This window comes from Cimex lectularius, unplaced genomic scaffold (genome assembly GCF_000648675.2).
Source record: "Cimex lectularius strain Harlan isolate CLEC.00 unplaced genomic scaffold, Clec_2.1 scaffold251, whole genome shotgun sequence".
NCBI classification, from domain to species: domain Eukaryota; kingdom Metazoa; phylum Arthropoda; class Insecta; order Hemiptera; family Cimicidae; genus Cimex; species Cimex lectularius.
This window is the reverse complement of record NW_019394213.1, coordinates 346,725-369,549: the sequence shown is the minus strand read 5'-3', so window position 1 is coordinate 369,549 and position 22,825 is coordinate 346,725. Positions and strand designations below refer to the sequence as shown.

General features: G+C 33.5%; 1 protein-coding gene across 3 annotated transcripts; it reads left to right on the top strand.

Annotated features, from left to right (window-relative positions):
• Positions 1-1,993: 1,993 nt before the first annotated feature.
• LOC106664307 (peroxidase-like) lies at positions 1,994-22,460 on the top strand. 3 transcript variants are annotated; one of them, XM_014389913.2, is made up of 14 exons: positions 1,994-2,198; positions 9,489-9,689; positions 19,511-19,587; positions 19,656-19,893; positions 19,960-20,150; positions 20,220-20,390; positions 20,475-20,804; positions 20,882-21,079; positions 21,257-21,407; positions 21,467-21,620; positions 21,677-21,823; positions 21,904-22,102; positions 22,160-22,262; positions 22,319-22,460. In XM_014389913.2, the coding sequence occupies exons 3-14, from the start codon at positions 19,521-19,523 to the stop codon at positions 22,386-22,388; spliced, it is 2,019 nt and encodes a 672-aa protein (XP_014245399.1). In that variant the 5' UTR covers positions 1,994-2,198; positions 9,489-9,689; positions 19,511-19,520; the 3' UTR covers positions 22,389-22,460. The 3 variants fall into 3 exon arrangements, with proteins under 3 accessions (XP_014245399.1, XP_014245401.1, XP_014245400.1); XM_014389914.2 differs by lacking the exon at positions 1,994-2,198 and adding an exon at positions 7,025-7,126; XM_014389915.2 differs by lacking the exon at positions 9,489-9,689.
• Positions 22,461-22,825: the final 365 nt, after the last annotated feature.

The following is a 22,825-nucleotide window of genomic DNA, read 5'->3' as shown; positions in this document are numbered from 1 at the left end:
ATTTTTTTGCTTATTAACTGCTGATAATTGCCATTTGAAGCAAGGAAATATATAAAAGAATAAAGAGATATATGATATTAGACCATTATGGAAGTACGGATGAGTTATGAAAGACTTTTCTTATCGATTTATGTTCATCAGTCAACATATTAGTAAAATAGCTTTATTCATATTTTATTTTTTGTTATTTTTCCATTTCAACAATTTTTTTTTTATCAACACATCAAAATTATAAATAAGTAATTCAATAGACCGGTATGATTTAGTTCCAAGTAAATTTGTTTTTTGAAAGATAGAAAAGTCTATAAAAATATAAATTTTAGGATAAAGTTTGAATATTCAAATATGATTTTGCAAGTTAATAAATAGTATGAAATATAGCAGTACATGAAGGGGTTTCTTGTTTTCTCATCACATCAGTTTCTGGTTTTCCATATGGCTTATTGTATTTTATGATTTGAGCTTAACTGGCTTGCCACATAGTAATAAATATAATAAAAGACCAATTTACTGATATAGTTTAATTATAAATTAAGTTGTTTGGTTTTGTTATTTAGTTTTTAAGTGGTTCAGTTATGAATTTTATATTTTTCTTGTTTTTACAAGATCTAGGCTAGAACTTCATGTCACATATATGACATGTTCAGATATATTTGTTTTCTTGGTTGAGTTGGCCAGCACTTGTTTGCAAAGACAAAAGTTTAGAGGATAGCAAATGAAGCGACTTTTTTTTTCAAATCAGTAGATTTACTAAGACGACTAGATTTATTGGTGATTGATCCATACCATGGAAAGTAAATTCTCCTTTTTCTATATTATTTCTTTAAAGTAATTTTTATACCCACTTTTATACCCACACAATGCTGCTGAATTCGAACCCGGAACCTTCACCTTACAGTGATGAGCTCCGTGTCAACATCTAAACCGTTGAGGCCACTGACGCCCTTATACACTATTATGAATTATTTGATATATCAAGCAAAGAAATCTATAAAAGAATTTAACAAAAAAAAAGTATAAATGTTTAGCTTTTCAAATTATGATGATGAGCAAATAATTTTTTTTTGCTGTTAATAGCTATTGAATCTGGCACATGGCTATGTTCAAATCACCAAGGCCATTATAAAAAATAGTTCTTATTTTCTGATCACGATAACATGGATTTGGACTGCCAAATGGTTTATCTTTGGGTTGTTGCTTATTCTTTTAAGCAAATAAGCCTAAACCGGATAGAAATAAGATATCAGAATGATTGAGGTTTCCTGGTGTTTGTACTCAATCAAAGTTTTTTGTTAATCATTTGTTTATCTATACCAGCCTAGTAATTTTTTAACAGCTCATTAAACTGGAACATGAATTATCATAGCTTTAAAAAATAGTTGTTGTTTTCTGATCACATCAGGATAACATTCAGTTTGTCATATTTTCGGGTTCTGTAATCTGTTGTTAACTGTGTTGTTTTCTATTACAAATTATACATTCCAAAATAATTCAGTGATATGAATTATTAGAATGTTATTTGATTGATATTTAGATGGAAGTCTATAATCGCATAAAGATGATTCCAGAGAAAATTTTGCTTTTCAAATGTGATTTTTAAAATGGTTTATTCTATCTGTTCTACAGGTTGTACAAAACTGAAGTTTTATGTTATGCATTCCACTGTATCAGTCTGTTAAATAATAAATTTTGGTTAATATTTCATAAACTGGAAAAAATGGCTGCGTTGAAATCACCATAGGTTTTGGATAATTTACAGAGATGCCCTTCATCTTTTTTTTAATTTATGAAAATAAGACAATTTTACCTGAAATCACTTGATGCAAGCTTACAAGAGTTTATAGGTTTAATGTTAGTCGAAATGACCTTTAAAGCTTCGTAGAGCTGGCGGGAAAGGATCTTGTTGCTTGGACTACCTGAAAGCTTTTGTAGTTTTGTCGCGTTGTGCCCCCTATCGTTGGACGTGGTTTTTACACATCTGGCAACTGAACTACTGAAGCCAGTTGGTTTCAGGACTCCGTCGGCTTAACGCTTTCATGTCTCGCCCATCGGCTTTACGTGCAAACGTTGCTGGACAAGTCAAAAGTTCCTACTTGGACGAAAGTCTGATCGCTCTCAAAATTTTGCGAGATTCGCCATTTTGCAAGAACTCTGACAGAACGCACTGGGGATTTTTTAAACGTTCAGTTTGACCAAAGGTAATAAAACTATCTCAGTTTTACATTTGGACTATTTTGAAGATGTTTTTTTGGTCGTACCTACTTCGTATATCAAAATAGAAAATGAAACTTATAAAAAAACCCTGATGACTTAATCCTTGCAGCATATTTTTTACCTATAACGTACAACATAAGTCTGTTAATTTTACTCATCTTGGACTGGGCAAGCCAACGGACTCTAATGAAATGAAAATAGTTATTTCGATTTGTATGCATCTTTGGAGGTTTTGAACTTTAAAGAGATTCTTTCAAAATAGATTAATTTTGTGTTAAAAATTAAGCTAGTGTAGTTTTTTCCTTTAACGAAGCAGAAAATTATTTATCCTTCCTATTTTCATGAAAGATGCTTTCTATCATCTACAGAATATTTTTGTTTTTAAATCTGTCTTGTGTGTGGAATTGGTATCTATATTTATCCGTATCTATTCAAGCAATATAATTTTCCTGGACACTATTATTGAGCAGAACTAAGCAGCAGATTTTTTCATTTAAAAAGCAATAAAAAAAAAACTATCATCCTTTATAAAATTTGTTTCGTATTTTTAAAAAACAACGACCTTTTACCGTGAGAATGTCTTGGAGGGCGAGTCGAGGTGTTACGAAAGAAGTGCCTGATCAGCTTTGGGAACATCACGTGAAACTTGCGTGCAAGTTGTTTGTTCCGGCCTCCGGACGTGCTTATTGCGTGCTTCTTGCAAGGAAAGACGATGATACGAGCGTAAAAAAATAAATAAATCAGAATGAAAAGCAACAAAATCACAAGACAAAAATTCGATAATACAAAATTACATCTATATATATTATGATAAACACCTATACACTATTATCAAAAAAAAGTTTATGTGCAATTAAAGAGATCAGCTTAAGTTGATTAAGAGATAAAGATTAATAATTAGGCTAAGTAGCTAAGTGTTAACACTTTCCATTGTCCAGGTACACTAGAGTATTTAATGCAGAGTGCTGTTTAGAGAAAGTATGGTAAGAGACAGTCTGGTATAACAAGGACTTATGCGAAAGTTAAGAGAGGAAAGGAGATCAGGACAGTGAACATGATTATGTATCAGTTTGTAGGATATATCGAAATGAAATCTGCGGGTGTACAGAGTCAGTTCAAATTAAATCGAATTATAAAACTATTTCGAATAGAACTACCAAACTAGAATGCTCAAAAAGTGTAGTGCGGTGTTTGGGTAGAGCGAATTTGTCATTGTGCCTAGTGTTGTAGTCAGGAAATAGGATAAAATATAAACTTGTCTCCGTGGTCGCAGACAGTTTGTAGTATATAACATCTAGAAAAAAAATTGACCTGTTTAAACTTTCAAGAGCAATAATTTTCTTTATATTCTATCACAGAATCACTACCAAATATCACTTTTGAATTAGGACAAACTTATGGAGCAGGCACCAGAATGCAATGCCATATGTGACATAAAAAGGGCATAGTAGGCTGTTGGCAGTCGAGATTGGTGTAAAACTGGTTTCAATCTCTTTAGTACAAAACGCAGCAGTCAGTTTTCGCACCAGGAAGGTTATGACTATCAATTCGAAGGCTGTAGTGAAGTTCAATACCCAAAAACCTCTTATCCATAATTTCCAATTGTCCAATCGAAACTTTGAAGAAACAGAGAATTTCTATGCTGCGGGTTCTTGTCTACTGAAGATCCCACATGATGATTTAGATTGATTCAAGACAAGCTTGTTAATAGTAAACCACTGGACCTATCAAATATCTCAACAGTTCGACATAAAGCAGCGTAGAGGGAATGAGCTCGAACCACGAACTTGGAGTTGTGAAGCAATCTGAGGCACTAAAGTTATAAATCAGAAACAATAGTGGGCCTAGTGTGCTCCCTTGAGGCACCCCCTTTCGTTCTTTTTGGGAGCCGATCACGCGGATCCATTGCCAACTAATGCAAAGGCATTAGCTAAGGATTGTAAAGCCCTCTACGCTGTTTTATGTCGAACTGTTGAAATATTTGATAGGGTCAGTGGTTTACTATTAACAAGCTTGCCTTGAATCAATCTAAATCATCATGTGTGATCTTCAGCGAGACAAGAACCCATAGCATAGAAATTCCTGTTTCTTCAAAGTTTCGATTGGACAATTGGACATTATGGTTAAGAGGTTTTTGGGTATTGAACTTTACTACAGCCTTCGAATTGACAGTCGTAACCTTCCTGGTGCGAAAACTGACTGCTGCGTTTACACTACAGATTGAAACCAGTTGTTACAGGAAAGCCTGAAGATATGGGCCAAACAATGTAAGTATTTGACTTTCTACACCATTCACCTCCAACTTACTGACGGGTATATTATGACGAAACTGGTTAAAAGCTTTGAATAAATATTGTTACATCCCAACTGCTAATATATACTAATAACCCTCATTCAAAGAAGAGTGCACATAGTTTGTGAAGTTAAAAATTGATGTACCTTTCAGAAAGCTATATTGGAACTTGGAAAGTGATATACAGGTCCAATAGTTCTTGATAACTTTTCTTATGGATAAAGATAATCAATGCATGCTTAAAACTGTCCGGAAATCCCCTTAAGCGATGGAAATTCATGGAGATGATAAGTGGTATCACCAAATACTCTAGTTTCATTGAACCAAATGAGGACCAAGAGAAGTCTCCAGTGCTGTACATGGTCTCGTGTATGGTTTCCAATCCTTGAGGAACCGAATTGACCGTTTTTCTTTGAACAAACATCACATCACTTCGATCGAAGTCACGATAGCTCAAATGGTAGAGCAGCGGCGTATTTAGCCGAAGGTCGTGGGTTCGAATCCCGCTCGTGACACAAGCTTTTTCATTTAACCAATACCTTACATAAAGAAAAATTAATTGAAAGAAGTTATTTGGTCAATCGGACCACGAAATATAATGGAACGATAATAATTTTCATACAAAGCTTTCTTCTTATTAACTTCTTATCTTATAAACTTCAAGGGTACTTACAAATACTTACGTATGTTAGTAAACATTATTTTTACACCGGCATTACGTCCTATTTTTTAATAATATTTAGGTAGTCGATTCAGGTAGTCGAATTAAGTTGAATGTCGAAGACATTATCCGTCCAAATTGGCATTATCGTTGTGACCCTAGTAAATAAAGGCTGCCAAATCAATGACGGCCTTTATTCATGCCATGGACAGATCATGGTCGAGGATGGGATGTCTGAATTTTCCATTAATTTTCAAAAGTTTCTTTTTTTTGAAGAATCGTTCGAATTTTAAAAACGGTTTGTTTTTATTATTATTAGGCTGTTTTTATTAATTGGCCTGTCAAATTCACAAGGAGATTTTAAAGAAGCATAACAATTTGTTAACACTAACCGTGTCAATTCAAATTTCTTGAAATTATCTGTGCAATCCATTATTTTACAGAGCGTTGCGAGCAAATAGTCACGCCCTTGATAACTGACCTCCTATCGAAATTCCCTTGATCCTTTGATTTTTTTTTCTCCCATCCGATATATAAATGTAAACACATTATTTATATATTTTTTCTATTTAAGAAAAAAAAGTAATTTAAATAGTAAAAACACACGGGACAATAAGGAAGAAGGCTATTTCGGTCGTTGACAACGTAAATAAACCTGTTTTTATTGAAAAGAACAAGGATGTTCGGTCAAATTAAACATTTGTGTGTAATTTCCGTCTCGACTGACTGTTCTTTTCTATTAATGTAACCGTGACAAAACACATCCTGAACATGGTTTATTTTCCATCAAGGCGAAGGCGTTTTGACCTGATGAACAGACCGTACTTTGAGATTTTTCAAAAAATTTTCATCGTTAATTATTGTAGCTTGACACAGAAAAGAGAGAACAATAAAATTTGTTTGTTCGTTGTTTCATTAATTAGAGGCGTTAGAAACAGATATGGTCCATTAACATTCGTCAGATAATAGAACCATATCTTTTATTTCAGTTGTGCCTGTTATCGAATTTTTTTTGTTTTCTTGTTTTAGCGATAAGCAAATAACAGTTTGAGGCTCGTCTTCAATAAAAATAAGACATTCTATATTAAGACGTGACGTTTTTGTCTAAGGCGTGTCAATTATTAACCACAAGAAGACAAATCTTAAAAGAGGAGTATGAAAATGTCCAAGATTTAGGCTTTAAACCTTCATTTTCACTCGAAATGGCTCATCGACCCATTGATTTTTTGTACAAGTGTTGTTTCGCAACAAACAATCTACATAAAATATCTTAGGTCTATCACAGTAATAGTGAATTACAAAAAATATTCTAGGAATAGAGAAAAATCCTCTAACTTAAAATATACAGAGATCGTGAGTTGCGGTCTGGTGTGACGTAGGTTTTAGAAAAACATTTTCTTTATCGTGCCAACGTTTCGATCTTTATTGAGATCATCTTCAGGGCTCAAAGTATTTGTTTTCCGTGTAGATGTGTCATTCTTCAACACGCAAGAATGGCACAATTACACAGAAGACAAAACTTTGAGCCCTGAAGATGATCTCAATAAAGATCGAAACGTTGGTACGATAAAGCAAATGTTTTTCTAAAACCTACGTCACCCCAGACCGCATCTCACCATCTCCGAATAATCATTGACTAACGGTCACTAAACACCGCACATAAAATATACACTTGGCAAGGCCATAAATGATTTTATGTTCAGTAGTTCACTTGCATAAATACTGATTTTGTTATTTGGCCATCGCCGCTAACCGTCAGTTGTTTCATTTTCGTACGTACTTCATTGTTTGTTTCGCTTATGGTCTATAAATAGACTAATTTGAAAGTCTAATTTGAGAAATGGAAGTTTATTTTTATTTTCAATTTGCCGGTGATGAAGGTTCTTAAACAGATTTGTGATCAAAGGAGCGGAATGGTTGCTATGTGCAAAACGATTTCTTCATGAATTCAAGAACAGGTACCAATTCGAAGTCATTAGTTATTAAAATTTAAAATTGTTATGCGTCTTGATGAGCATGAAAAAAGAAATATGAAAAAAGAACAACAGTACTTTAAATTTGCGAACAAATCAACCAAAAAAAAAAATCTATTGTTAAGATTGTTTAGGATATGGAAAAATTTCCATTTCACCTTTTCATCGTTATTTTTGAAAATTAAGAAATGTCAATTGCTTTTTTCTTTTTCTTCCCAACTAAGCATCTATGCTTACAGACGTGTTATAGACTAATAAGCCATAGTTTTCAGCAACAATGCCTACGTGACTGGTATCACGGTTACTTAGTGAGGAAACAACAAAGAAACCACCTTAATGAATAACAATTGTCTTTCATAGAGGGCAGCAAATAGGTCGTTTATTGCAATAAACGTTCGGTTTACCTGGGCAAATGAATTAGAATACCAAATGGGTTTTTTTTGCAAATAAATGAAAAATTTTAGCTGACGAGATAAAACCAAAGCACAAAACGAACAAAGAAAAACACGTCAATTAAATTAGTATACAAACTAATGACTAAGCCCCTCTGATTACTTAAATCAACCAGACCTAAAAAACATTGCACAGGGGTCAGTAACAAGTAAAAAGTCAACTGTGCTTTTTAGCCGACAACACGAATTCAAGTGTATCGAAATACTGGAAGAAACAACGAATAAAAGTAACGTCGATTCATATGGTCTAGAAATTAACCATTAAGCTCCTCCGGTTACCTGAACTAACCGGACATGAAGAAGCATTAAAAAAGGAGGTGGGTCAGTATCCCATAAAAACTTAACGACGCTTTTTAGCAGACCGTTAAGCCCTCCGGTTACCTGAACTAACCGAACATTACAAAAGAATTGGAAAAGGGGGGGGGTTAGTATCGCAAAAAAAAGTGAACTACGCTTTTAGCTGACAACAATCAGAAGTTTCAAAATACATGAATAAACAATGAGTTGAAAATAATTTCGATTTGGATGATTAAAAACTAATCATTAAGACTCTCCTATTATCTGAACCAATCTGGACTTTAAAAAGTATTGAAAAGGGGTCACAATTGTATAAAAAAATTAACGGTACTTTTTTAGCTGACAACATGAAATCACAAGTTTTAAACTGCACGATGAAAATAGAATAGTAAATCTTATCTAAAAAAATTATCATTAAATCCCTCCATTTTCCTGAACCAACCAGGACTTAATAATGTATGGGAAGAGAGGTCAGTATCGTATAAGAAAGCTAACGATGATTTTTAGCAGATAGGATGAAATCATAAGTTTCAAACTACATGATGAACAACGAATAAAAAGATTTGTGATTTAATTGGTCTAGAAACTTATCATTAAGTCCCTCCATTTACGTGAATCAACGAGAATTTAAAAAATTATTTGAACAGGGGTCAGTATCGTACAAAAAAAGCTAACGATGCTTTTAGCTGACAACATGAAATCAGAAGTTTTAAACTGCACGATGAAAATAGAATAAAAAATCTTACCTAAAAAACATCATTAAATCCCTCCATTTACCTGAACCAACCAGGATTTAAAAATTATTTGAACAAGGATCAGTATCGTACAAAAAAGTTAACGACGATTTTTAGCGGACAGGAAGAAATCAGAAGTTTCAAACTACAGGATGAACAACGAATAAAAAATATTTCTTATTTAGTTGGTCTTGAAACTAATCATTAAGTCCCTCCAATTACCTGAACCAATCAGGATTTAAAAAATTATTTGAACAGGAGCCACTATCGTATAAGAAAGTTAATGATGATTTTTAGCAGACATCATGAAATCAGAAGTTTTAAACTACACGATGAATAACGAATAAAAATATTTCTGATTTAATTGGTCTTGAAACTAATCCTTAATCCCCCGGGAACCTGAAACTTCCAAGACTTAAAAAAAGGTTAACGACGCTTTTTAGATGATAACATGCATTCAGTAATTCACACACGATGAAACATAAGTACAGAGAATGTGTTTCCTTATGGTTCAGCTTACAACTTATCATTTATCATCATGACATGTTTGTTTTTCATTTTCAAGTTTCTCTTGCTCAAAATGGGTAGAAAGTGTACCAACGACTTATTCTTTCTTCTACAAACGAAAGATCTTATTTATGGCCTGGAAAAGGGGCCGTGGAATATATTCGACCGATAGGGGGACAAAACGTTGGCGCATTTCATAACTTTTTTTCAAACAATCAAATTAGAAAGAAATTTTCACAATAGCCTTTCGGCTTGTCATCCGAAAATATTCAACCTTTTTTTTTCATTTTAAATTTTTTCTATATAGTTTATTAACGTTTAACACTCGCTTTTATTGCTAATGATCAATGATTATAGCGGGACCGGCGGTGTGAATCACCTCCCCGCGGAAAGAAAAGAAGGAGAGCCCCCTCCAGATGAAGACCTGCGACTCGGAAAGAAAGCTTCATTCCCCCCTCGTTTGTAAACAAGGAAACACGGAAACAAGAGGAGAGCTACTGCACTCAGAAGTCGTATCCAGTCCTCTCCTGAGATCCTCTTTTTATCATCTTTTGACTAGTGAGTTTTCCATTTTTTTTTCTAGGATACAGTCTGATTTCTTCTCTAAAAATAAATCTGATATATCAGATAAATAAATTTATCGACTCTCATCTGAATTGTTGAAAGCCTACTGGTGTAAAAGATTGATTCCAAAATTTAATGTACAAAGTACTTGAATAAATATCACATTTTGGGGTCGTAAACGGCAATAAACTCTCAAAATAAATTGTATAAACATTTACTTAAAAACTTTGATCAAATTACCTAAATATAATACAGGAAGGCCGAGAACAACTTGCCATTAATTAAAAAATACAATTCGTCAAATAATCTGACCATCCATAGATTTTCAACCATGTAATAGTCTATACCAATTTTTCTTAAATTTAATTTATTTACCTCTACAACTGTACATGTATTATATCCAACCAGCAGATTGGATTTCAATTTATGATTGTGACATTACGGGCGTTATAGAGAAAGCTTATTGGCATCCGCTCTGGATTAATAAAAATATATTAATCATTTAAGAGTTCTCTTACCTATATTCTTTTCAGTCGCTTACGTGGTAATGGTGAGGAATGGACAGATCGTATTTGTGTGTTAGTGTGATTTTGTAAATTTACTATGAAAAGTCTGTGATTGGTTTTGATGGATGAAAAAATAAATATTTGAAAAAAACAGTTGGTAGGTGAAGATCCCTGTGAAGTGTGTTATTTTTTACGTAAAAAGAGACAGAAACAATTAGTCTTAAAATTTTGGATTGAAAACTTTGCAATATTTGGCCGATCCATAAGCTTGGAGCCCGTACATCCAAATAGGTTTGAGTGATATGTGAATGTGGAAAGTTTTGATTTTAATGGTAATTTTGATTGTCGGTTGAGTAGGTAATAAAACATTTTAAATAGCTTTTAACTCCGTTTTTTTTAAATCGTGTGCGTGCGTGTCTGCCTGCGTGTGCGCGTGTGTATGTGTGTGTGCGCGCGTGCGTGTGTGGATTCCATGGATTCCATGAGTAGTGGAATGATGGGTTCGAAATACAAAATTAAATAAGGAACTCGCATCTGTTTAAACAGGCGAATAACACATGCATTGGGAATTTTATAACTAAGAATAGTTTTGTAATAATAGTATAATATCTTTAAATTTTATGATAAATGTACATAAGGAAGTTTAGATCAGTAGAGTCATATTTCTTTGATTTTACATCAAATTCAATCACACAATCATTAACGCGCTCATTCATCATCTCACTCGAATTGCACGTTCATTAACACAATTATTCACTCGTTCATTTGTCCACTCATTCACTCATTCACGTCATACTCGCTCCTACAAGTATGATAAATGTATAGTAATTTCAGATCATTTACTAGTTCACTCACACGCTAACCCAGTCATTCATTTGTTTTCAGGCTAACTTTCCCCTCCCTCACGATTTAGTTCATTACCACAATCATTCTCTAAGCCCATTTGCCGACTCATTTATATATTCATTTGGTCACAAACTTTTCTTTCAACCACGATATAATTAATTCAAACAATAACCTCGCCAATTAATTGGCTCATTTAACATTCATTCGTTCACAGACTAACTTTCTTCTCACTTCCGATATTGTACTTGTACACAATCTCTCAGCAGTCCATTTAACGACTCACTCATTTATTCGTTCACAGACTAACCTTCCTGTCACTTATGATATAATGCATGCGCAGATCACTCACTAATCCATTTCGACTCGTTAATTAATTCATTCGTTCACACATTTACATACTTCTCACCCACGGTAAAGTTATTTACAGAATCTTTATTTCATTTGTTGACTCATTCACAAATTCATTTGTTCACTAATGCTATTCACACTCACGCTAATGTCCATTCACACATTGGCTCATTCACCAGTTTATCCACTCATTCACTAATACAATTCGTCCACATAATTCATAATTATTCACCAGCCCACATGCATTCGTTCACAGACAAACCTTTCTTTCACTCATGATATAATTAATTTACACAATAATTATATAATCGTTTATTTGTCCACAGTCTAACTTACTTCTTATTCACACCATCACTTTCAAGCCTATTTGTCGATTTATTCATTCGTTCACAGGCTTACTTTCCCATCACTCACATTATAATATTCTTTCACACGATCTCCTCCCCCATTTGTCGACTAATTCATTGGCTAACTTTCTTTTCACTCGTATATTATTCATTCACACATTCACTCACTTGCCCATTTGTCTACTCAGCCATTCGTTTATTTATTCACAAACTTACTTTCTTCTCACTCACCATAATGTTCAATCACACAATCTCACTAGCTCGTTTGTTCCCTCACTCAATCATTTACTCCCAGACTAACGTTTTTCTCATTTACGGTACAATTATTTCCCAGATTGATTCACTCGTCCATTTGTCGACACATTCGCTCATTTATTCTTTCACTAGACTAACTTTCTTCTAACTCACGATCATTCACACGATCACCTCGCCCATTTATCGACTCGTTCACACATTCATTCACTAGCCCATTGGTCGACTCATTCACTTCAACTTTGTTTTCACTTACGGTATAGTTTATTCGCACACCCACTAACACAATCATTCACAGATAAACTAGCGAATCCTTTAAGGCTTAATTCAGTTATTAATTTATCCGCTCACAGACTGTCATGATTTCCAACTTGTTAAATCTGTCATTCATTTTTTAATTTATTTGTTCATTGGTTTATTTTGTTATTAATTATTTGTTACTGCGCTCACCAAATCACACAAAACAAACAAATGTGAAAGGTTAGCGTTGTTGGATTCTTTACTTTCACTCAAAATCTATCGTAGCCAACTTTAAGACAAAGAAAATATTGGTAATTAGATAACAATGAGTATGTAATTGTAAAAAAATCTCTCTTTAGTAAAATTTCAAAACATACTAGGAAAAGTATACTTCTGACTTGTCTGCGAATGTTCTTTACCACGGTATTCTTTTTTTTTTTTTTTGTACTAGCGAAAGTAGAATTTATAATTTTCAATGAAAGCTACAGTGTAGTAACAATTTTAGCCAATTAAACCTAATAATGTTTCGTATCGTATTTCCCTTTTCATGGCTAAACATTTTGTTTATTGCACGGTTTATTACTTCGCAGTTCGTACCCCGGTTCTTTTGAAAGTATGACATTGACCGTGAAATGATCATAGATGATGACAACACCTCTGAAAGGACGCTCGTATTTTTGAGGACTTGTTCGTACTCAATGTATTTAATTCTCAATGGACATTTCCTTTTCTCGGCGGACAAATTTGTGCACACTATTGTGCCTAATCTTTTCAGATTGCAACATCTATTATTACTTAATATGACCTTTGAATAATCGTTTTAAAATTCGAGTTATCAATATTTCGAAAATTATTCTCATAATTTAGAAAAATAATTCAAATACTGCATGCAGCTTGTTTTAGCTATATTAAAACAATTTGTCCCCAAGTTTCCTCGTTGTCTATGTCATAATAGATCAATAATTCGCTAGATCTTAAAGATGTTTTGAATTGTCAGACAATATCGTAGATTGTTTAGGGAAGTATCAAGCCGAAGGCCGTTAAGTGCATTGTCGCTAAGACCAAGGACTTTCTGCAAGTTGACAATAGTGGCAGACTGCCCATTGACGTCAAGCAACAAAAACAAAAATTGCAATGTTTTGTTTTATTTTTAGCTCGAATGACTTGATCATTATTAATCAAAAGCATATTGTAACAATTAACAACTGATCGAGCCATAAATCACGAGACATCACTTCCAAGCTTTATTCAGAATTTAATTTTAATTTCAAAACTAGTACTAAAATAGCTTCAGTTTTGCTTGTTTTGCTTTAGTTTTCTAAACTATTTTACGAACAATTAAAGAACCAATTATAACTAGTTTCTTTTCATGCTTTCTTTTAAATTCATTTTTGACGTCTCGAACTATGAATTAAGGGTAATTTCTTTTAGAAACTGACATGCCAAATCAACAAGGAAGAACAGTCCAATTAGGCTCAGTTGATTAAAAGACGCTAACGACATCCGACATCGTTAAAATATCGAGCTTTCTTCTCTTTTGACAAACTGAAATGTCCCTTAAAAACAAAACTAAAAGAGGGTAGAAAATATTCCATGTGCCGAGTTAATCAGCATTGTAATTTTTTTATTTATCAAATCGTTATCGCCCTTCAGTGGATGAACCGCTTTTAATCATTTATTAATAAACTATACAAGATTCAATGTGTTGTTGGTCTTATATGCATACTCCTTAGAGAGAAAATTATTTGGCCTGTTTTTTTTAAATTCCTGATATAATGCAGGGGGTATGATTGAATGTATCTGTATGTATGTTACATTGTCATTATTCCTAGTGTCAACTTAATAAATGCTGGTGTAAACTATCAAGATAAGCATCAAGACCCCTCTTGTACTTCAGATCCACTCTGGACTCCGAACTAGGAACATTCTTCAATAGAAATCTTGTAAAAGTTTGTAAGTTTATATTTAAAAAAATGTTACTTAAAAATTTAGTTTCTCTTCTTAGTTTTCGGTAGGACGACTGCGGAGAAGATTAGGGGTTGTAATTTTCTTCAATTTAATTGTTTACCGCAAGGACCCGTCGATCGAAGAGTACACAGGAATTCACATGGAATTCATCATAGTACTGTGAATGGATTAAAAACTTCTATAAATTTTAGCGTTACATTACAACCAACAAAATAGGTCTTATAAAAAATTTAAGAAAACAGTTTTTTGTAAATTTGAAGTTAAAAAAGGACAACTTTACATTGCCCTCCTGGCCCCCATTTGGACATACCGACTTGAACTTTACGGGACTGCTAAGCGTTCCAACCTCAGTCGAATCCAATCCGTTCAATCCAAAATCCTCAGAACAATAGTCAACGCCCCTTTCTGTGTCCATTCACACCATCCATACCGATCTAAATGTCCCTCTTGTTACCAAGCTAGCCCAATCCTGCTACAAAACGTTCCATTCTAAACTACCCCATCATCCGAACCCTTTCGTCAAAAACCTGTCATCCGCCTCATTACCTAATAATCCCAATAGAAGACTGAAGCGTGGTGGCCCCGCGACAACCTTAACACATCGGTCTCCTAGGTCCATCTCGCTCATCATCATTGATGTACTAACAGCTACCATCCAGTGATGGTAGCAGTTCAAGCTTTCATGCTACTATTATTACAAATTTATTACTATTATTTATGTAAATATCTATATATAATAGTTGAAAAATCTTGTAAAATTAAACAAGTACATAAGTTATAAGAATTTAATAAAATCATGAATCCCCCGTCTCCAGACACGTTAAAAAGCGAGTATCTTAAGACGATACCTACTTTTAAGGGCGAACCTGTTAGCAAGGTTCATTGGTATTTGTCAAAAAATTTATTGACAAATTTTACATAGTTACAAATCCGGGAGATTTTCAAAATGAGTATTTAATGGCAAGTATTCGAAAATTCAGGGACCGGCGGCGGAAATAGTCTTTAACTCAGGCGCAAGTAGTTTGCCGGAAATAAAAATGCACTATTAACCAATTACTCGGACAAAAGGGACATTTACACCCTAGTCCATGAACTTTTAGTTATGTAGTCAACCAAGTAGACCATAGCATTTTTGGTTCCCCTTAGCACGTAATTCATTTTTAAAAAGTCGAAGGCGCATTTTTTAAAACTAAATGGAAGTTTCTAGACTCAAAATGACCATCCTCCGTATTAAAGGTGGTTTTTGAAACACTGGATTCGTCCAGTTCTATTTGATGAAAACCGGAGGCCAAGTCGATTGCAGTGAAATATTCGCATTTCCCCAACATGTCCAGTAAGTCACTGATATTAGGTATTGGGAACTTATCGTCAATAGTTTTTTCATTAAGCTTCCTGTAATCAATGATGAGGCAAAATTTCCTTTTTCCGGTTGCGCCGAGTTTTTCAGGAGCTATCCAGATGGAAGAGTTCAGGGCTGAATGATTTTTAGTTCGAGCATATTCTGAATTTTATTTTGTAGTTCTTGTCTCTAAATTTGTGGATAGGATCTCGTATAAGTAGGTATTTCATCTTTGGTATTATGTGCTTTATTTTGTTTGTAAAGGTTGACCGTCCGTGAAAAATGTCGGCATAATTTTTTATTAAATGAAGTATTGCATTCTTTTTTTCATTCTTGTGAGCAGTTCTATTGCATTATCATTTATATCAAGACCAATTAATAGAAATTGACTTCTTTATCGGGCTGTATCCCTTCAAAAATTTTCGAAGGGCACCACGTTTTCTACGTTGAATGGTATTTTTATTTCTGCGATAACCCGTTCGTGATTTTCGTTGGAGATGCCCACTGCTCATGATTTTTTTACCTTTATCAAGCAATCGGGAATATTTGTTCCCAGTAAAGATTGACATGATAGAACGGCCTCGCCTTCACAAATATTATCAACTTTTATTTTAATAATACTTTCCGAGCGCTGGAATGTGAAGAGGTGCATTGGATCCAATCTACATATTTCGTCAGTACGCGATAATTTTTATTCGCTACTGGTATCTCATCCTTATTAAAATCTAATTTAATGTTTAATATTTTCATGCAATCTAATCCGAACAGTTGTCGAATTTATTTGCAAGTTGAATAAGAATAATTCTAACGTCAAGAATTTTCTTTTAAAAATTTCTGTGATGATGCTATGGTTGCCTTTACTAATTCCATGAACCGTTTTTACTTCGAACGGTTTTTTTTATTAATGGAGTATTAAAATGATCCTTAGAAAATTTAGGATGAACGACCTGACCTGGTGCTACCCGTATCTATTAAAATTGTTTTTTTTTTATCTAGCCGATTCTTGCCCTTTGAGATTTACTCCTAAAAAATGATGTGTGTTTTTCTGATTTTAGAGGGTTGAGTGTATATTTTGCGAGTAATAATTTTGTGGACTTGTTTGATTCAGGGGACTTATTTTGCTCCTCATTCATCGTTATTTGCGGTGCGAGTTTTTTGTAATGTGTGGTGTTCCTTGTTGAAACCCAACACACATTTTTTGTACACCTTAATGAATTAAGGTGTACAAAATTCTGTCCTGGGTAATGTTTTTGTGATGGCGAAAGACAAGTAGTTAAAAACTATCAATTTTTTATGAATTGTTAATAAATGTTGTACAAGATTTACAAAACTCCCTAATATTTTGCAAACTAGAAAAACTTCACCCCAGTATTATCTCTTCTCAAGAATTACAATACAATACAATACACAATACTTTATTAGAATTGATACAAACAAAAAAATAGAAATACTGATACAAAGTATAATAAGCATGGCTAATAGCCGTCTGCTGAGTTTACTGCATAAAAGCTTACAAATACAGAAATGTTAAAACAAAAAAATTCGAAGAGAAAATTGACATATAGCAGGTGTATGAATCATAATAGATGGAAATATGAGAAAAAAAGAACAAAACAAAAAGAATTAAATAAGAACAAATTACCTTTTGGGAACTGATAGAGTACTAAAAAACAAAGCAGTAAAAGTAAAAGTATATGTACAGGGACGACAATTATTGCATATCTGAAAGCCACTCGTATCACACTCTCCAGGTGTGCCGAGCAAAGGAAATTAGCGGTAAAGGGGATACTTGGTTAGAAAGATATTCCAGTATTTCAACTCTGGAGATGACTGTCTTACCCAAGTAAGATAACCGCAATTCTGAGAGAAGAGAGCAGACTCCCAAAAAGAGATATGAATCTTCCCTGGCATGGCTGTTACAAAGTGGATAAGTTTCATCTTGAGGATCATTCAAAACCCAGGGTTTGAATTTCAAATATAACAAATCTCCTCTTAGTTTGAATAGCCAGCAAGAATCTCTAATATTAAGCCTGGGAAAGGCTCGGTTTATATGACAGTAGGTGTTCATTGAAAAGTTCCATATACAGGAAGAACCAGTGTTTTGCCAGGGGCATGAGTATTTCTGGGCTAGATAAGCCCATTGATTATACTAGGAGATATTCTTTCTAATTATCTGTAGAGTGATTATTTTAGGCAGTCGATCATCTGGGAGGCTCAGTATCTTTGACATATATTTTAGGTAGAGGGAAAAGGTATACGGGAATAGAGGAGGCAAACAGGATTCTAGCGTTAGCATGTAATTTGGGGAGAAAGATGGTAAGTTGAAAAGTTTTTTAACAAAAACACGTTGAAATTTTTCCACAACCTCGTAGGACTGGCAACCCCATACTTAAGCGCCGTAACATACCACTATGCGCAGGACACTGTTATAAACTTTTAGTTTGGTTTCATAAGGTACAAGCTTGTTGCAAAAGAGATTTACCCAGACACAGTTTAAACCTGTTTTGCAGCCGAAATTCTTGCTTCAAAATGGTGAGATAGGGAAAGACGCGGAGTAAAAATAACACCCAGGTATTTGTACATATGCACTACTTGGATTTAGAAAACCATTTTTCAGAGGCTGCCGGTTTACCCCCATTGTGGAAGATCATAATTTTTGACTTTTTTAAATTTACAGATAAGTTCCAAAGATCACAAAAGGACTCAAAGATTCGAATATTATATTGCAAACTAGCTGGACTCTCAGCAATTAGGACTATACCATCCGCATATAATAATATTTTTATTTTGGTATTACCAACAAGAATTCCTCCTTCTAGTAGGTTAACAATATCGTCCACAAAAAGGGCAAATAACATGGGGCTAAGCACACACCCATGTCTTACTCCAGTCCCTATTCTGAAGTATTTAGAAATTCCTTCTGAGGTCCGAACTGCTGAGGCTCCCGAGGCATAAAAGCATTTAAGTATATCCACAAATTTAGATGATATACCCATATTTAAGAGCTTTAGAAATAAGGATGAATGATTGACTGAGTCAAAAGCTGCCTTTAAGTCTATGAAAAAACAATACACTTTCCTTCGCTTTTCTGATCTTCTCAAGAATTATTGACTGAAATCAAAGAAATTGCTAGGCTACCCTTAGAAGCAAAATTAGAAAACATATTAGAATTCGAAGATCTATTAAAGGTTAAGATTCATTATGAACAATTGGTATTCTTATTGTGCTTGCCATTGGTTATTTATAACGATTATAATCTTTACAAACTAGTGGGAGTGTACACAGGACCTGAAAGTGAAGAAATCATATAAGTAGGGATGGGAATGGGAAATCATCAAAGAATATATTGCCTGTGTTAGGAAGGGTACTACTGTAAGTCCCGTGTGACTACAATGTGCAAAACAGTTCATTAGACCTTTAATCTAATCTTCAAACTCTCTAGAGCAGCTCCTGAATCATCACAACCTTATCAAAGAGGGAAAATAAGGGAGAAAACTAGGTGTATACACATATTAAATGGGAGAAAATGGCTGGAACAAGGGAATTAATGTAGGGTGGAAAAGCAGCAATGGGAAATCTGGGAGATATGAAACTAGGACAAAATATGATCAAGGATTGTCTTAAGCTTCTTAAATTCTTGCTTTGAAATGCCCATCAAATAAAAAAATATTAGATATTCATTAATCAAAAATTACTTTGTTTAACCAAGGGAATATACATTTTTTAAAGTTTATGTGATAAAATTGTTACAACACCAAACACTAAGACATATACATGCAAATAGACATTCTCTGACACAATAATATATTATTTTCTCCTGGGTGTAAAAGTTGTCTATTTCATTGCTGTGATTTGGTACACTCAGAATTTCAATTACAAAACAAGCAAAGTAAAAGTAATTTTTCATAAAGTCTGCGTATTCTTTTGGTTTACAGGAATCACTAAAACGTTTAATTTTCTTTGTTACAGGTGTGCCAACATGGCATCGTATTTGTGGCTTATAATCTTGGTTTCTTTGGCTGAAACTCATGGATCGATTTTGCACCGTAATTAATTTTCTGCTTTTATCCTGCCAAATTTTGTTTTTTATTTTGTATTTATTTTTGTTATTAAGGGTCTGTTGTTAATGTTCATATTAAAAAAACCTATTCAATGATTGAGGATATGGTAAATAAGAGTAAGACTCTTGAAAACAATATAATGAATGCTGCTGTGAAGATGGCGTATAACATGAATGGAGGTCCGACTGAAAGAGTCATGTCGTTCTGGGCAGACGATACAGCCTTGGAAAAAGCCAAAGTTGCTTTTCTTCTAGCCAAATCTACCTCTTCCATTTTAACTCAATGTAAAATGTAAATTGATTTAGCTTATACTACAGTTAAAACAAAAATATTTGATGTTTTTGTCCTTTATTTTAGCTCAGGGATAAATAATGAACGCTGCTTGAATGACATGATTAGTGTTAGAGCATTTACAGAAAAATTGGTGGAGTGCGATGAAGAAAAGTACAGACGGCCATCTGGTGAATGCAATAACAAAGACCACCCGGCTTTGGGATCAGCTTATTCCCCATATTCTCGGATTTTAAAATCATCTTTCTATCAAGATGGTAAGTTTATTGAAAAGATTATACTGTAAGAATATTATATATAAAATAATATTCAAAATGAATTTTCAGAGGTTTGGTGGTCACATTTTGAAAATAATAAAATTTATCCAAGCCCACTGAATATGAGTGCCAGCTTGTTAGATATAATGGAGTCTGATCTGCCAGACATAACTTTCGGCTTTAGCGCTTGGTCTAAACTAGTTTCACATGATCTAGGCCACACCGGGTCTTATAGAGCATGTAAGTAATTAAAATTCTTAATATAAAAAAGTAAAACAATAGTTCTAACAGTCTTTGTTAACAAACAACAAAAATTGTTAACAGTCTTTACAAAGGAAAATATCAAGTGCTGTCACAACGAAAACAGGATTCTCCCTCGTTATAGACACCCTTTTTGCTTCTACATGGGAGGACGGGATGACACTTGTGTATCATACGCTAGATCAATGCTGGCAGTACCCTTGGAAAACCAATTTGGCTCGGCTGAACAAATGAACACAGTGAGCCAATTTTTAGATGCTTCGGTGGTGTACGGAAGCAGTGAAAATGTTGAAAATGCTCTGAGAGCCCATGAAGGCGGTCTTCTTAAAGAATCATCAACTGAGTATAATGAGCATTTAAATTGTGTTGAAAAAAACAAATGCTTCTTGACAGGTATTAACTTAATAAACAAATAAAATTCAAATTTTAATAAATTTAGTTTTTTTTTAAAGTGAAAAATATATTTACAGGTGATTTGAGAAATTTATTGGATCCTTCTAGTGCAATTGGCAATGTGATGCTTGTTAAAGAGCATAATCGAATTGCTAGAGTTTTGAGTGAATTGAACCCTTTTTGGGATGATGAAAAACTATTTTTAGAAGCGAAAAGAGTTCTAATTGCTGAAGTTCAACACATAACGTACAATGAATGGCTTCCATTGGTACTAGGTACTTTCCACAATTGTTTAAATTAAAATTATAATTAAAAAAATATCTGAATATCAATTTTCATTTTGTTTACAAGAGAAGACCTAGTAAGATAATTTTTTAGTCGACTTGCCCATTAAAACATAACACTGAATGTCTTAATACAATAAATTTATCACATTTCAAATTTGTGTTTAGGAAAAAAGAAATATGCTCATGAAAATATTCATTTTATAACTTCAACTGGTTTTGTGGGATTGTATCAGCCTTATACTAACCCATCAGTTTCTAATGAGTTTGCTAATGCAGCCATCAAGCCTCTCACTTGGCTAAATGAAATTTACTTAAGGTAACATAATTTGTAATATTTCAACTAATTGTTTAAAAAAAAATATCGCTTGATTTCAGAGCTTATAATAAACAGAGAGCTATGAAACATAAAAGGCCACTCCGTCATACCGTTGTCAACATGAAACGATTACAAAATGACACACTTCTCCGAGGGTTGGGCAAGGGCCTTACTCTGAAGATTAATGAAATCCCATTTATGTTTTCCGATAAGGTACATAATTGATTTGGCCAAATAAGTATATTTTCTTAAAACTGTAGTCCTTTTAGATGATTGGCGTTTTCTTCAGCGAAGACACTAGCAATGAACAGGAAAGAAGTTTAGCCCTTGAAATTCACCGTGGACGGGATCACGGGTTGCTTCCATTCCCTGAGTACGGCGATTATTTACACTTAGAACAACGTATTTCTCCAAAAGTATGTTCTTTTATTATATTCAAATTGGTAAATATTTAAATTGTGCATTAATAAAATTAGAATTAATTTTTTTCCCATAGAATCTGGAAATAATCAATAAACACTACAGAAATAAAAATGATATCGACCTTCTTGTTGGAGGAATATTGGAGGAAAAGACTAAAAAGTCTATGGTAGGAAGTACATTTCATGAAATAATTTTGCGGCAGATGATTGCCACGAGGACAGGTGACAGATTCTTTTATGACAATCCTGATCAACCACACCCTTTTAACCATGGTAAGTAACACTTTTTTTTTTTTTAATCAGCATAATTTTAATTAATTTTTTTCCCAGAACAACTCGATGAAATTCAAAAGGCTACTTTCGCTAGACTCATATGTGATAACTTTGAAATTAACAAAATCCAGCTGTCTGCTTTCCTCCCAAGCAGTAAAAGGTAATCAATTTCTTATTTAAAGCTTCTTTGTTTTAATTATTAATCTCGTTTCATAGGAACCCACTAGTCTTATGCAGTAATGAAGATAAACTGAAAATTGTCAACTTGAAATATTGGCAAGAATAAAAATGTTCTGACTCATTTGTATATAATTGATATATAATGAAATTTGTACCTGTATTAAAATTGTATTTATTGTCGAATGACGTCATTTTATATTATTGTTAGGAGTAATTTTTTTGTAATGAAATACATTTTAAAAATGTTTTTTACGTTATTGTCATTGTTCCTATTTGTACTAAATATTTTATAATTCATTAAAGAATAATAAAATATAATAAGGCAAATTTGACTAATTATTGACATTAGCCTCCACCAGTAATGTATGGCTTATTGTAAGTACTACAACGTTTAGTAGTATATATTAGTTATGGGCCGACAAACAACTACTGATTATTGCCACCCCTCAGCACACAAAACAGAAAGTTCTGAGGGATTTTTTTACTCATATTTTTATTGTTTTCTTAACTTGCTAAGCTCTTGTATTTTTTTCAGGTTGTCAT

What these genes read in the sequence shown, in the direction of transcription:
- LOC106664307 (XM_014389915.2), top strand. Translation starts at nt 19,521, where the DNA reads ATGGCATCGTATTTGTGGCTTATAATCTTGGTTTCTTTGGCTGAAACT. An exon ending in ATGGCTTCCATTGGTACTAG is followed by an intron (nt 21,080 to 21,256) that starts GTACTTTCCACA and finishes ATTTGTGTTTAG; the next exon opens with GAAAAAAGAAATATGCTCAT. An exon ending in TTCCTCCCAAGCAGTAAAAG is followed by an intron (nt 22,263 to 22,318) that starts GTAATCAATTTC and finishes CTCGTTTCATAG; the next exon opens with GAACCCACTAGTCTTATGCA.